Source organism: Mytilus edulis, chromosome 9 (genome assembly GCF_963676685.1).
Source record: "Mytilus edulis chromosome 9, xbMytEdul2.2, whole genome shotgun sequence".
NCBI lineage: Eukaryota > Metazoa > Mollusca > Bivalvia > Mytilida > Mytilidae > Mytilus > Mytilus edulis.
Genome location: NC_092352.1, coordinates 58,045,682 through 58,062,246, shown reverse-complemented (window position 1 = coordinate 58,062,246; position 16,565 = coordinate 58,045,682). Strand labels below are relative to the sequence as shown.

The window sequence follows — 16,565 nt, the reverse complement described above, 5'->3', positions numbered from 1 at the left end:
AATTTCGTTAGCAACTCCACCTGCCTTCTTAGTTTCTAGCGATAGTTTTCCATCTCAAGCGAGTAGCATGATATGAAAAATTTATAATTATCGCTATTTTGTGCATTTTTCCTTTGATCTTTTTTTTGTGATAATTTTTCATATCATGCTACTCGCTTGAGATGGAAAATTATTGCTAGAAACTTAGGAGGCATGTGGTGTTGCTAATGAAATTGACATGAAATTAACGTCATGAAAGGTCGCAATAAACAATTTGTTGTGCTTTGTTGTCTATTGTTTGTCTTTTGGCGGTCTTTTAGTGTGTTGCCATGACATTGTCAGTTTATAGTCAACTTATGAGCTTTAATATATCCCTTTGGTATCTCCTATCTTACTTTTAATAAATGTCAAATAGATATGATACCAGTTAGAGACTTACCTAAAAGTTTGACCAGGCCTTTTCCAATGCTTTTTATAGATTCTGACACGCTGAAGAAATCTGATGCAAATCTGTTTCTAGCTGTGATGATTAATATTCTTAATGACAAAGCTAAATCCTGAAAGACAAGCGAAAATTATATAATAATGAAACTGTTTCATCAATTATTGGCCTTAACTAAAAAACTGAAAAAAAATATGCAAGTAATTTTGTTTTACATATTTTATTCTAATGAATGATTTTAAGTGTTCGGAACAAGAAACTTAATAGAAAAACAGAAAAAGTGCAGATGCTTTTATTTGCAATGTTAAAGAATTATCATCCAATTTTTTTAAAAATTTTTTATGAAATGGGTTTCTTGACAACAGTTTGGAAATGCACATTCATGCACACATCATTTTGTAAATTGAATATATCTGAGTATATATCATAAGTATGGATATAAAGGGGGGGAAATGTTTATCTCACTTAACAACACTATAAATCAGACCTGCCAACTATCCCGAATTATGGAGGATATCCCCATGGTAGGTGTTGACCTGAATTCTGGAAATCTTTATCATATAAAAGTAAAACCTTTAAACAGGCATTCAAATCATGAGTTTGGAAGGATATTAACGCACATATAAACTAATTTCAACAATACATTAGTAGATTAAGAGCACTTATGACAATATTAGAGGAGAATTAGGTCCTCTTGCACTAAAAATCACCCATGAAAATTTGGCATGTATGATGAATATGTAATTACACTTTGTGCAATCGTCTTCCAAAAGTATTCTTTTTATAATTCATATATAAAGAAAAACCTACATCATAAAATGTATTCTGAGCATTCGTTGACCCTTTCTGTAGAAGGTTTGACAGTCTCCATCTGTGAACTTGACCTTGAAAATTAATGCTGTCGACTTCAAATTCCCTGCAAAATTTTCAGAATTTTATAAATTTTTCTTTGTATTACTTAACGATAACTATTTACACTCATTTCACTTTATTTTTGAAGTATAAAAATAAGGAGATATCGTATGATAGCCAGTGAAACAACTACTCACCAGAATGATGTAAGCTCATATAAACTATAAGTAAACCTAGTTTTCACAATTACTATTAAATGACAAAAGTCAATATTATAAACTTACCTATCTGATAATTCATTTAACTTTCTCATAGTTTCTTTTGTTTTTAGTTTAATAAATATTATAAATTAGATGTACTTTGAGCAGGGCTTACAAATGTATACCAATCAGCGCCAGTGATCTCGTGGAAGTATGATAGCTCCAACAGTAAGAGGTTGTGGGTTCCATTCTCTGCCAGGTAAAACAAATTTATCACAAACTGGTATTCGTTCTAGTCAGCTTAAAATTACAAGAATTGGTCTTGAGATCTGACATGTCTGAATGACTGTATCCATGGAAACTAGCACACTAAACATTTGACTCAGCATATCAGTTAAGAACTTTGGCAAGATTATTTGACTGCACTCATGTTTTGGTATTTTACTAATATTTATGAATACCCTCACCCTGTCTTCCAAACTTGCTGAAGCTGTTTATCTGTTAAAGACTTCAATGCACCTGCAGAATTAAGTGCAACCTGTTCCAATTCATCAAAAGTTGGAGCTTTGAAAAGGTCCCTGAAAACTTGTTCAGTCTAAAAAATAGTGAATACACATCTTAAAAAAATATAAATAAACTGTTTAATAATTGAAGAATTGTGCATTATTCCATTCCAATTTTCTTGTTAACTGTATTAGTTAATTTTTCTCCTACATCAGGCACTCAAGCAACTTGTTTGTTTTCATATAAAAAAAAATAGACTAAATTTTCTGATTAACTTTAACCAAAAATATACATCATTTAAGCAATAATTGCATCAGAATTATTTTTTCAGGTTGAACTTTGCTATTTTAACCATACAAATGTTCAACTGAACAAAAACTTCAAGTTATAACATTGAGTAAAAATTTTCAGACTTGCAATTGTGAAATTAATATGTTTAACCATACAAATGTTCAAGTGAACAAAAAGTCCAAGTTATAACATTGAGTAAAATATTTTAGACTTGCAATGGTTTATTATAAAAGGACATCAAATTTTATCTATTGTTGAAAAGCTCATTGTTCACAATATACTGAAGGTGATAACATGCGACTCCTAAGACAACACATACCTGAGTTTTACCATCAGTAACAGACTGGGGTAGCACTATTGGGAAAGTTTTCCAATGATACAACATACTCTCTGCTAACTGTATAAATAAAAATATTCAATTTGATTTTCTGTGTTATAACGCCATTTTTAAGCACCACTTTTTTATATATTTTGAGGCGGCCAGTTTTTCTAAGTGGAGGAAGCCAGAGTGTCACAAGACCAAAACTTAGAGGTAGGTCATGACAGGCACAACCGTCAGACATTGTGGTTAAATTCATATGACTGAAGTCGATTTAAAGATCATATTGTTGTTCTTCAGTCATGTTTAGTTTAAAATTTGAATAAAGATGTATTAGAACATTAGATTTTGCCACTATTTATCTTATTTATCCTAGTTGGCCCCTTAAATCAGGAAAACTAAATAGAGTATTTAGTATTACACACATGAACGTATTTGGTTCAGAATAAAAATATATAAACCAGTAAGATATATCTTTAATAATTTAATTTTACATTGGGAAGCTTAATATTTCCCGAACAATAGAATGTAATTAAAACGTTCAACTGATTTTACAGAGTTATCTCCCTGTTGTGGTATGTACATCAATAAGTAGAACAAACCTCTTTGATCTGTTTCATCACCTCTGCCATGTCATGAGGAACATTCGACAAATCCAGCGGGAAAGCCAGAGGTTCCTTCTATAACAAATAAATATTTCAAAAATTATATATAAATTGTTGCATATGATCAATTTATTATATAAACATGTACATTTCCTTGCTTTTTACATATAATTGTGAAAGAAATCAAACTTTTCCACAGAATCAATGGCTCTTTGTCAGGTTATTTATTTTTTTGCAAATGAAACATTCATATTGAATATCAATGACTTAATTACTTTTACATTTTCAGCTTTATAATCAGGTTTAATTACAAGCATCTTGAAAAGACAATAGACCATCAATAATTTTTATATATATTAGATCCGATGGATACATCTGTTGTCTTTTGTAGAGTTGTCACTGACTCAGACGTACTTATAAATATAATTATTTTCTGTGACTGTATATTACATTAATTTGTAGGATCCTTTACTATAGATAATTTAGCTGATCTGTAACAATAACATCTTCATGCCTTATATATCATGTACTGTAGTACGCCGCTAGATTAAAACTGACGAGGAAAGGTAACACACGGCCAGCGAAAGCTCTTTTTTTGAGAGCCCAGGTGGTCGTGTGGTCTAGTGGGACGGTGCAGTGCAGGCGATTTGGTGTCACGATATCACAGTAGCATGGGTTCGAATCCCGGCGAGGGAAGAACCAAAAATTTGAGAAAGCAAATTTACAGATCTAACATTGTTGGGTTGATGTTTAGACGAGTTGTATATATATATATATATATATATATATATAAAACAAAATATAATCTTTAAATCAACATGGATTATGGTAATCAAAGCATCGTAGATGTTGTGATCCAGCCAATAGCTTGTCTGACATTTTTTCTGACATTACTTTAATATTTTTATTGTTATTTTCATTTCCATAATCTTTTATACAGTTTCTATTATATTGCCCAAAGATGTAGAAGAGGGCAAATTTTAATATATTGATGCAAATCAATCTGGTATTTCAACTGAAGACACTATCAGAATTACAGAATCAGTGATTCCCTATATAATCCACCAAATTTTCCCCCAAAATAGGGCGGGCTTGGCACCCCAGGGCCCCCTCTAGATCCGCCTTTGTCAATATATATGCTTAAAACTTTTAACAGGAAATATTTTTGAAGTACCAAAAAGAGATATACTTATACTACTGGGAACTACAAGGACTTACTTGAGGGTCCATACTCCTCGTTCTTCTATTAGGTTCAACTTCAGTCATACCTCCTGCCGTCCTTTACATGTATTTCATCTTAGTTAAATAAAAAAATACCTAAAAAAAATTCAAAAATCATATTAAAAAGCATAAATACCATAACCATCAACTCGACAGCTTATAACACTAATTTTTGTGAAAAGAAAAACAAAAATTGGTATCCAACCAATGTAATGAATATAAGCTAGGAATCCACAGTACTATATCTGCAAGAAGAGCAGAAGCATTGCAGAATTTGTATTCCTACTAAATTATTGCGTGCATTTATTACTGCAATTTTGCAATTTTAGACTAAAAATGCAATTTGAATTTTTGCGGTATTGAGGAAAAATCCTATTTAATTCATATAAAAAATTTCATAATGAATTATTGCAATTATTACCCTGTTGCATTTTTGCAACAATAAAAATGCTGCGATAATTTTTGAATTTACAGTATTAGAATTAGAATTTCCTCATGTATAGTTAACATAAAAAAAAGAAGATGTGGTATGATTGCATACGAAACAATAATCCAACCAACAGCCTGATTTATATAGAAAACAACACAGCAAACATTGCTTAACATGCTCCCAAAGGCAGTAATAATGGTAAAGTGGTCGATATTATGCTACACTACAGTTTTAAAATTTAAACAAAACTCAGACAGCATGGGGAAAGAGTTCTTCTTTTCTTTATGCCTAGGTCACACATTATGAATCACCTCGCCAGATTCACTACGGATTAAATCTCACGGATGATCCCAGAAAGTTGTTTCCGTAGTCTGATAGGAACCGGTACGGATGCACAATGGTATAACTACAGGTTTTGTACCACGAATAATGAAGGACAGGTTCATTTTGGCAACATGAGTGATACAGGCTCTTATGGTAAGACATGGTTTATTACAGATATGACACAGTTTAGTATGCAACAACACGTGACCAGACTTATGTACTGCAATAGACAGCGGTTTGTTACGGTACAAGAAAGGCTTAGTACAAATGAGAAGGGTCTGATATGGGATAGTACAAACCAATAAGAAGGTTTGTGATACTTTATTTTTTTATCATCTATAGCAGTTTAACGTAGATTATTTTTTGTTGTTGTCAGATAAATTATTTTAGATCTGTCTGAACCATGTGATGTTCTTTGTACTGGCCATGGATAGGGAAATCAGTCCCTAGTCCACAATCATGATCTACTCTGCCTCCAATCACCTCTACATGATCTGTCACCAAGTTCCTCGACCACTGCCCTGTCATTTTGTGCCATATCAATGCCCAAATGCCAGTAATTATCTACAAGCAGCAGTTGTTGTATATTCATGTTGGTTAATGCTATGTATACCTCAAGGACAAGAGACAGAATAAGTTGGGGACTAAAACAGATCAGTATGATCTTAGACGGTTTAGTAGGGATATTATAACTACTGTCGTTTGATCCTTGGTAAAATTTTGAACATGTTCAAAATTTGTCAAGGATACATGTATACAAGTACTTCAACATATAACTACGGATACAATACAGAAATCGTCGCACTAATAAAGATTGCCTCGAATGATGCCGGTTCATATCCATAGCTAATATGGCGTAAATTCCGTCAATGTGTGACCTAGGCATTAAAATAAAAATAAAAAAATCTTCTTCAAGAGGCAATTGAGTTTATGTGAATTTGTATCTGAGAAGCATACATTATTTCCCTCAAATAAGTCATTTCTGGAATCATGTCTCTCACCTAAAAAGGTCGTTAATTTTGCAGGCTTTTATGACGTCATTTATCAGTATCCCTGCTCTATTTAAAGTTTCCAGCACTTTTATATTTTATCCTTCTGTAGGGTAGTATAGAATTTATCAATGTGTCCGTAAGTACATGTATGTAGTCGTGATTGTCGTACTACTGGGGTAGGGTGACAATCTTAGTAGATTTTAATTTCCCAAATATTTTGTGCAGTATAAAATAAAACTTTTTCACCCCTTTGCTCAACATGTGTTGGAAATGACTATTCATACATTTTTGTCTTGTGGTGATGGAAGTCACATGGCAGATTCATCTAAAAACCGTATCCAAGAACTTGCCTATTCTATTGCCCATATACACCTTATCGTTATTTGTCTGCCATTACTGGATATCACACAGGTTCCCGTAAAATTTTGACGTCACACAACAAAACATCTGACGCCACAATGGAAAAGTGATTGTTGTATGCGTCAAATGTTCAAGTGGCCGGTTAAGCCGGGATTAGCAATAAGGTGTACATTGGTTCATGATATTGATAACCTAAAAGTTGAATAATAAAACAAAAACATACATCCTTAAGCTTTCGTTAATAAGGAGCTCATCGCGTACCACATGTTAGTTGCATTTACTAAGTTTTTGACTTTGATATGTTTTACTACAGAAAATAGTTGGAAAGGGAGTTAACCTCTACAGTTGGAAAAAAATTGTGAGAATGATCATGATTTCATAATTTTCCTAGGTGTTTTGAACATTGACGTATAACTAAAAGTGAAAATCTGTGCGACTTTTATATGCAATAGAACCTTAACATTTATTCAAGTGGTATATGTTCTTGACTTGACTCAATAAACTATCTAAATTCAAGACCTAGTGGTATTAGCTAAAAAGTCTTCTCGGTTCAGCTCAATTCTGATAGTCTCGGGTTTTTTCTATAAAATCGAGAATTTCTATCTCAACTTCCTTTTCCGGTTTATATATCACGTCGGTACCAATGCTTAAAATTTGTCTCTTTTAAATCCCAAATAATCATTGAGAAATATAAGTTTTTAATTGAAATCGGTGTTGGAAACATTATTTTAAAGCATGTTGATATGAAATATATTTACTTAAATTGAAAATATTTTCTGATTAGTTGAATAAGTGTGTTTTTCGTACCATGGTTCATTCCATCAACATTAAGATGGCTTTATTCCATATTTTAACTGTATGTTTGCTGGTTATAGTAAGATGTTGAACGAAAATTATAATTAATGTGTAAATAGGCTGAGCACAACATGGCAAATGAAAATACTTCCTCGACATTATCCATGAATGAATGCGACGCATACTAAATTTGGTTTATGCACGATTGTGAAATATTTCATCAGATTTTATTACTAGTTTATGGGTTGTGTAACAAAAACCTTTCTTCAGTAGTGTCAGACGAAAATATATTCTAGGTTCAAGAATATGTGCTGTCCGGAGAGACACATTTTTAAAAATTAAGGTCCCAAGCCCACGAATCTGGTAATACAATAGGTATTACACTTAAGACCAGATACCCCCCCCCCCAAAAAAAACCCTGGCTTCAAAAAATGTTTGAAATATACGGCATAATATGGTTCCTACACATAATCGTGTCTCATCTAACCTGTGGTATACCAATGAGATAGTAGGTTATTCTTGGGTATCACGATTTCTAAGGAAATACAAGAACAACGTAATATACGTAATATCCCAAAGACAAACTGATAAATATCCCGATAAGACTTTTTATGGTGTTATACTGTGTTAAATTAGTGTAATCACATACAATTACGAAATAATGTACAAGGTTTTAGGCGTTCATAATTAATAAAAGTATACGCAATCTTCAGAAAATCGATATATTTAGTAAACAAAACCTACAAATCAAATTCTTGAAGTGAAATTGCACTTTTATGGGTTTAAACAAGTAATATCTTTAATTAATATTCTTTTATATTTTTAGTATATTTATAAGAAGTATAACACCATAAAAAAGTAGCATAACACCATAAAAAATATTTTTATTGGGTTATATCAGTTTGTCTTTGGGATATTTTAAAGGTTCTTGTATTTCTCAGGAAATCGTGCTACTGGTTATTCTTAAAATGTTTGACAAATGGGTTTGATTTTTTTTTACACCTCAAAACTTGTGGAAATTTCCCTAACACTAACAGTCAAACTCGCACCCATTCAGCTGTAGAAGGTTGATAAGTAATGACACCCCCCCACAGGACTCTTAAACACAAAATGTATTTATCTAAATGTGCTGCATGGTCATAAAACTTTTTAAGTCATACATGTTTGTCTACTCAGAGTTGCCTTTCTTTTGTACAGTTTAAATCTAGTTGGGGTTCTGATTTTATTTTGTTCTGCAAACTTTAAAGCTTTTAGAGAAATAACCACATTATCTCAATTTGAAAGATAAATTTACTGCATTTCTGTTGTCATTTGCGATGAAAGAAAAAGTGATATTTTTTTTTTTAATTCTAAAAATGATTCTTATATTTAAACAGCAATGGCGGACGCACCTGCAGCAGCACCAGCCGGTGGTAGAGGAGGCGGTGATAGAGGAGGATTCAGAGGTGGTTTTGGGTCAGGAGAACGTGGTAGGGGTAGAGGAAGAGGGCGTGGACGTGGTCGTGGAAGAGGTAGAGGTCGTGGAAATAAAGATGGGGATAAGGAATGGATGCCAGTAACCAAACTGGGACGTCTTGTCAAAGACATGAAGATCAAGTCTCTAGAAGAAATTTACCTGTTTTCTTTGCCTATTAAGGTTTGTATCTAATAATCATGTACAAAAGGGGGCTGCACATTATTTAATATACGTTGGTCAATATGTGTGTGTGATAAATAGGAAACCTTCAATGAAGAAACAGTTATTGTAGCAACTTGTTCATTTAATTGTGAGATTTCAGAGGTTTTTGAAATATAAAAATTCTTCAATTGTACATGTACATCAAATCTACTTGCACTGAAATATTTTTACTTTCAGAGAACTGTTGCCTAGGATTCTTTGTACCAGCTGGTACATTAACATCCCTGAATTGTCATACATGTATTTATTTTTTAATCCAGGAAAATGGGCTATATCTTACTTTCATTTGATTTTTTTTATCCAGGAATGTGAAATCATTGATTTCTTCTTCCCAAGTACACTCAAGGATGAAGTATTGAAGATTATGCCTGTACAGAAACAGACCAGAGCCGGACAAAGAACAAGGTTCAAGGTAAGGTCATTTATTTAACACAACTGAACAAATAGTTACCCAGATATATGGTTTGCATATCATATAAAGATTAGACGTTGTAAGAGTCTGGAATTAAAATGACCAAAGAAATTATTGATCCATTATATTCAACACTTGTCCTAATCCTAAATTATCTAAATCTTTAAATTCAAAAATATCTCTTCATTAATCCAGTTGAACCTTGAGATATTTAATGTCACAATTTTTTTCTTCTTTTAGATTATGCTCTCCATGAAACTGTTCATAAGACATCAAGGAATTCAAATGTATATTATCTGTTGTCTAAAAGTAATAAACAACCTGAAGGGGATGGGAGACATTTAAATATTTGATATTTATTACAGGCTTTTGTTGCTATTGGAGATCACAACGGTCATGTTGGTTTGGGAGTAAAATGCTCCAAGGAAGTGGCAACAGCTATTAGGGGAGCCATCATCTTGGCTAAATTGTCTGTCATTCCTGTCAGGAGAGGATATTGGGGTAACAAGATCGGTAAACCCCATACCGTACCATGTAAGGTAGGTTGTGTAGACCTTAAAAAGGCATTTGACTCTGTGATCCACCCTGCCCTTTTATTAAAGCTTGCAAAAGCTGGTATTGGTGGGAAATATCTATCTATTCTACAATCCATGTATACAAATATTGGATTAAGGGTAAAACTTAACAATGAAAGTATAACCGAAGCCTTTCCTTCAAATATTGGTGTTTTTCAGGGAGACAACCTTAGTCCTAACCTGTTCAATGTATTTATCAATGATATCACCAAGATATTTGATTGCTCCTGTTCACCAGTTTCTATGGGAACTAAATCTATTAACTGTCTGCTATATGCCGATGATTTATTGTTGATGTCAGAAACTAAAGAGGGTCTTCAAAATAGCATGAATAAAGTGTTTGAATATTGTAATGAGTGGGGACTTGGCATCAACTATCGGAAATCAAAAGTACTTATATTCAATAAGGGAAGTAGAATTCCTAAAGTTAATTTCTACATTGGTGAATCAGAAATAGAAATTGTAAAACAATACAAGTATCTTGGTGTTATATTTACTGCAAATGGTAGTTTTAATAATGCGCTAAAGGACCTATACACCCGAGGCCAAAAAGCTTTTTTCAAAATAACTAATGTATTTAAAAATATGTCTTGTGATGCAGAAAATTTTTTGTATGTATTTGACCATACTGTCAAACCTGTACTTTTATATGCATCCGAGATAGTGGGGATGTTTAAACCCTCTTTAGATGATAACTTATTTGAAAAAGTTTATAAATATCTCCCATTGGAGAAACTTAATTTGTCTTTATGTAGATATATTTTATCAGTTAATAAAAAGACAAGCAAACTGGCCTTGTATGGTGAATTAGGTCGATATCCAATTTATATTGATATTGTTTCGTCTATGTTAAAATATTGGACTAGACTTGAAAATGATAAAACAGGTGATAAACTTTTATCTCATGCACTTGCAGAGAATCTACTCATGATTGAAAATAATCAAAATTGCTGGTTAAGCTCAATAAAAAATATTCTCAAGAAATTTAATATGTTCAACTCTAATGAGTCAGAATTAACTCAATTACATGTTTCTATGAAAAATGGTGATATCCAAAGGATAATAAAATCTACTAAAAGTAAGTTTGAATCTAGATGGTTTCAACAACTTCAAACCAGTGAGAAACTGAGAACATATAGAACTTTCAAAAACATTTTCAAATTTGAAAATTATCTTGTTAATATTTGTAACGAAAATGATAAATATAACATGAGTAGATATAGAACCAGCAATCATAGACTGCAAATTGAATTGGGTAGATATACAATACCAAAAACACCTGTTAATGACAGAACATGTAAGAACTGTTCCTCTTGTGAAGTAGAAGATGAAAAACACATTTTATTAGATTGCCAAAAATATTTTACTATTAGGCAAACCTATATAGACATTTGCTATAATAAGAATAGTTCAAAACTGAACACAGATAACAAATTTATTTGGCTTATGAGTAATGAACATGCCAATGTATGTAGAAATATATCTAGATTTCTAAGTTTGAGTATATTTTACAAAACTGATAGCAAAGCAACAGAAAAATTATCATCTTAGTGTTCTGTCATATATATATATATATATTTGTTGTATGGATATGGTAACTTAATAGAGTATTTACATAAGAACAGGGTTGTCTCCCTTGATATTTATCATACCATATAATATAATATTTCCTTTTTTATGTGTGTATTAGATCTCTTTGTCAGCTATAACTCTTTCTCAATATTTATGTACATATGCATTTATATTGTTCATTTTATGCTCTTTGTGAGTTTTCTTGAATAAATAATTTGAATTTGTAGTTAGCATCCAGCAGTGAGTTCCCATAAAATGAGCAACGCTTTCTTGCATGAGTGATCATACATGTACCCTTTGTAGAAAATTGTTCAAAAACCTGATTATTTTAATCTTTTAAATAAACATTTGAGCAGTTTTTGACCTTTCACTAACAGTTTGTTAGTTTAAACATATTTATTTATAGTGGATTGGGAAACAAGTTTTTCAACTTATATTAATCCCTTTCCACTTTGCGGGTGCGAGTGCTGCCTTGTAGTGGCATTAGCCTGCTCTTTTTCGAAATCTACAAGGGTGTCTTTAACGTGCAAGAGATATGGCTCTCTCCTAACACGGGTCAGCCATTTATCGTCTCCTTCTGACAGACTATCAGTTTGTTCAACAATTTGAACAAGTTTATGGCATGTTCATGATGTTGATTGTACAAATTTCATTCTATGAAATAAGCTTAGAAAAATTATGTAGAATTTCAGATTTTAAGTTCATTATCTACATTTTATTTGAGTACAATTATGTTTACCTTGAGTAAATCTAGGTATGCTAGAGACCTAAGTTTTATATAATAAATTGTCGTTTTACAGGTAACTGGTAAATGTGGCAGTGTAACTGTCCGACTTATCCCAGCCCCCAGAGGTACAGGTATTGTCAGTGCTCCAGTTCCAAAGAAACTGTTGAACATGGCTGGTATTGAAGATTGTTACACTTCAGCCAGAGGATGTACAGCTACACTTGGCAACTTCGGTAAGAATTTTGTTACTTGATCAGGGATAAAATTGCTGTAATACTGTCACATTATGTACTATAAAAATAAGAGAGTGCAGGTATGATTGCCTATGAGGCAACTATCCACTTAAGTTCAAACGAAGTGGATGTAAGCAATTATAGGCAACCATATGGTTTTCAACAATGAGAAAAACCCATACCATATTGTCTGCATTAAAAAGCTCTGACATAAAAAATATGACGGTTCAATTTTGAAAGAAAAGCCTAATTTATAACAAAACAGTTAACTCGAAAACAATGTAATGGTCATAAACCATGGATCTCTCTGAAATTATACCACAAGGTTCCATACCAAAAAGGGATGGCAATGATTGACTTAGGGAGGTTATAGCTCGAACTGTTTAGGAATTAGGGGCAAGAAAGGGGGAAAACAAAGGTGTCCGGGTAATGGACAAATACTTCGAAGTAAATTATGGTTGCAAAGTCCATTGGAAATTTGAATTGAGATAATGACCATATCTTGAGGGAGAGAATTGGGGTTTTTTTTTGGGGGGAGGGGTATAAAAGAAATTGTGGGGGATAATTTTTCTTGAGATTTCAAAAATTATAAAAGAAAATTTCTTCAAATATATTTTTGCTAAAAAAAAAAGGGGGGGGGGGGGGTTGGGGGTCAATTCTCAACAGCTTAGTGTATTGCACAAAATTAAAAAAAAAAAGGGGGGGGGGGTAAATTATTTTTTTTTAAATATGGGGAGGGGGGTCAATTTGCAACAGCATGATGTATTGCACAAGAGCAAAAAATTGAATATAAATTCAAATCATATAATCAATTCTAAGTCCTTTGACTACACTTATTCTGGACAGGAACTTGTTATGTGTCAAGTATTTAATTACAATCCAAATTCAGACCTGTATCAAGTGCCAATATTGTGTCCATTTTTGCCACAACTGTTCGGGGTTTCCCTCTGCAGTAGTATCCATCTGCGCTCAGTAAAGCAATTTATTGTTGATAGGCGAGCTATATATGGGTTGAATATATTCAAAATGTAATGAGGAGATGCTTTGAATTATAATGTTTTTACCACATACCTATTGTCAATCAGTCTGAATGAAATACTTTATTTCTTATTTTCTGATTTATTTTTCAGCCAAGGCCACATATGCAGCTATAGCCAATACCTATTCTTACCTGACTCCTGATTTGTGGAAGGAAACCACCTTCACCAAGTCTCCGTATCAGGAATTCACTGATTATCTGGCCAAGAATCATACAAGAGAAGCAGGCCAGAAACAAGAAGTCAAAGTTTACTAGGACTTTTTGAACACAATAGATACATTGTATCAGAAATAAATTGAATACATATATATTTAGTTGCTTCATTTATCTAGGTCACTGGCTCAGTGTGGAGAAAATTTAAATCTTATCTCTTATAGATTCCTACTGGTTGACTGGAAAGACCTTCAATTGTTCTGAACAATTGGTTTTTGACGAGCCTGCAACTTTTGTTGCAGAAAGCGCGACAGGGATAGTGATCTGGCGGCTATGGCGGCAGCAGCGTAAACTCACTTTTAAAAAGCTTTATATTTTAGAATGTGGAAGACCTGGATGCTTCATGTTACTAAGTTTCGGTCAATCACATGTCAAATGTTCTTGACCTCATTTTCATGGTTCAGTGACCACTTGGGAAAAAAAGTTCAGATTTTTTGTAATGTTGAATTCTCTCTTATTATAAGTAATAGGATAACTATATTTGGTATGCATGTATCTTGCAAGTCATGCACGTCAGACAGTTTTCACTTGACCTCGACCTCATTTCATGGATCAGTGAACAAGGTTAAGTTTTGGTGGTCAAGTCCATATCTCAGATACTATAAGCAATATGGCTAGTATATTCGGTGTATGGAAGGACTGTAAGGTGTACATGTCCAACTGGCAGTTGTCATCTGACCTTGACCTCATTTTCATGGTTCAATAGTTATAGTTAAGTTTTTATATGACCCCAAAAAATTTTGGGATTTTTAAAAATAACTTTAGTTTAAGTAAATAGATCTTCGTGGAATTTTTTCAGAAGGTTCAATACCACAAAAGGAAGGTTTGGATTGATTTTCGGGATGATGGTCGCAACCGATTAGGAATTTGGGGCCCAAAACGAGCATTTTTCTAGTTTCAGGATAATAACTTGTGTGGAAGTATTTCAATTACTCTGAAATCATACCGCAATGTTTAAAACCAGAAGTAGAAGGTTTGGATTCGTTTTAGGGGTTATGGAGCCAAAGTTTAGGAATCAAGGGCAAAAAAGGGGTCAAAACAAGCTTTTTTTTCTAGTTTCAAGACAATAACTTGTGTGTAATTGTATGGACCTCTCTGAAATTGTACCATATAACAAAGGGGAGACTGGGATTAAGTTTTGGGTTAATTGCCGAAAATATGTAGGAAAATGGGGCTAAAAAGAAGCATATTTCTAGTTTCCAAACAATCCTGACAATAACTTGTGTTTAAGTGTATGCATCTCTCTGAAATTGTACTACAAGGTTCAATACTGCAATGGAAAGCATGGGATTGAGTTTAAGGGTTATTGCTTTAAGGGGGGTTCAAAAGTGTTGGGGGGGGGGGGGGGGATTTTTTGTTTTTACCATTTTTTGAAGGGCTTCCTTTTTTTTCAAAGAAGTTTAAAAGAAATCTTCAATTGCACAGTATTGTGCAATAGATTTTTTAGATCTTTGACCACATTAATTTTGTGACAAAAACCTATATTATGTCAAAAATTTGATCACAATCTAAATTCAGACCGAATCTAGCTTGAATATTGTGACCAAATTTAACCCAACTATTCAGGGTTCAACCACGGGCCGTATAAAGCTGTGCCCTGCGGAGCACCTAATTGTGTTTTGGTCTGTTTTTCTCATACTTTATGCAATAGGTCTACTACATTTGTTGTATGGAATGATTGTAAGGTGTACATGTCTAGCAGGCAGATGTCATCTGACCTTGACCTCATTTTCATGGTTCAGTGGTCAAAGTTAAGTTTTTGAGTTTTGGTCTTTTTATCTAATGCTATATGCCATAGGTCAACTATTTGGTGCATGGAAATATTTTATGATTCATATGTCGGTCGTGTAGGTTTTATTTGACCATGACCTCATTTTTACGGTTCATTGCACAGTGTTAAGTTTTCGTGTTTTGGTCTATTTTTCTTAAACTATAAGTAGTAGGTCAATTATATTTGTTGTATGGAAGCATTGTTATCTACATATAAAAAAGAAGATGTGGTATAATTGCCAATGAGACAACTATCCACAAAAGACCAAAATGACAGACATTAACAACTATAGGTCACCTACGGCCTTCAACAATGAGCAAAGCCTATACCGCATAGTCAGCTATAATAGGCCCCGATAAGACAATGTAAAACAATTCAAACGAGAAAACTAACGGCCTTGTTTATGTAAAAAAATGAATGAAACACAAATATGTAACACATAAACAAACTACAACCACTGAATTACAGGCTCCTGACTTGAGACGGGCACACACATAATAATGTGGCGGGGTTAAACATGTTAGCGGGATCCCAACCCTCCCCCTAACCTGGGACAGTGGTATAACAGTACAACATAAGAACGAACTATAAAAATCAGTTGAAAAACGCTTTACTCATCAGATGGACATGGCCAGGTACTTCTACATCCCGACACATATAGACGCAATGAACAGATCTGAGAGTACTCGCAGTTATCTGACAGCTAGTTCAAAGCCACTAACAACTAATAAAAAAAATCATGCATCTAAGACTAAACTAATGTTTTCCTGGCATGGTTCATCTGACCTTGACCTCATTTTCATGGTTCATTGGTCTTTGTTTAGTTATCCTGGTTAATGTTAAGTTTATGTGACAGTTGTAATAAAGCTTTATACTTAGGACTATCAACACAATACCAATGATTAGTAAAGAAGGCGAGACATTTCAGCGTGTGCACTCTTGTTAATTTATTTAAGCATTGTTTTGAAACCTTTCAACTAACCTTAATGTTCAAATTCAATTATATATATATATATAGATATACTAATGAC

The 16,565-nt window shown here is 33.1% G+C and overlaps 2 protein-coding genes across 5 annotated transcripts in view; one reads left to right on the top strand and one right to left on the bottom strand.

The window, feature by feature from the left end:
• The window catches only part of LOC139488647 (uncharacterized), a 90,049-nt gene extending 82,947 nt beyond the window's left edge, over positions 1-7,102 (bottom strand). For 3 of the 4 annotated variants that reach the window (XM_071274440.1, XM_071274439.1, XM_071274437.1), the window contains exons 1-7: positions 7,039-7,102; positions 4,411-4,509; positions 3,190-3,267; positions 2,588-2,665; positions 1,941-2,068; positions 1,232-1,337; positions 419-536 (exon numbers count right to left, since the gene is read on the bottom strand). In XM_071274440.1, the coding sequence (XP_071130541.1) occupies positions 419-536; positions 1,232-1,337; positions 1,941-2,068; positions 2,588-2,665; positions 3,190-3,267; positions 4,411-4,458 (556 nt within the window). In that variant the 5' untranslated portion in view covers positions 4,459-4,509; positions 7,039-7,102. Of the gene's footprint in view, positions 1-418; positions 537-1,231; positions 1,338-1,940; positions 2,069-2,587; positions 2,666-3,189; positions 3,268-4,410; positions 4,510-6,974; positions 6,996-7,038 lie in introns of those variants that run through there. The other variant, XM_071274438.1, reaches the window with a different exon arrangement.
• A 649-nt stretch (positions 7,103-7,751) lies between these two features.
• Positions 7,752-13,858, top strand: LOC139488646 (small ribosomal subunit protein uS5). Its single transcript, XM_071274436.1, has 5 exons — positions 7,752-8,950; positions 9,297-9,404; positions 9,770-9,943; positions 12,352-12,511; positions 13,642-13,858. Exons 1-5 carry the CDS (start codon positions 8,693-8,695, stop codon positions 13,803-13,805), a joined length of 864 nt encoding a protein of 287 aa, XP_071130537.1. The 5' UTR covers positions 7,752-8,692; the 3' UTR covers positions 13,806-13,858.
• The last annotated feature ends 2,707 nt before the right edge of the window (positions 13,859-16,565 follow it).

What these genes read in the sequence shown, in the direction of transcription:
- LOC139488646 (XM_071274436.1), top strand. Translation starts at nt 8,693, where the DNA reads ATGGCGGACGCACCTGCAGCAGCACCAGCCGGTGGTAGAGGAGGCGGT. An exon ending in TGTTTTCTTTGCCTATTAAG is followed by an intron (nt 8,951 to 9,296) that starts GTTTGTATCTAA and finishes TTTTTTATCCAG; the next exon opens with GAATGTGAAATCATTGATTT. An exon ending in CCCATACCGTACCATGTAAG is followed by an intron (nt 9,944 to 12,351) that starts GTAGGTTGTGTA and finishes GTCGTTTTACAG; the next exon opens with GTAACTGGTAAATGTGGCAG.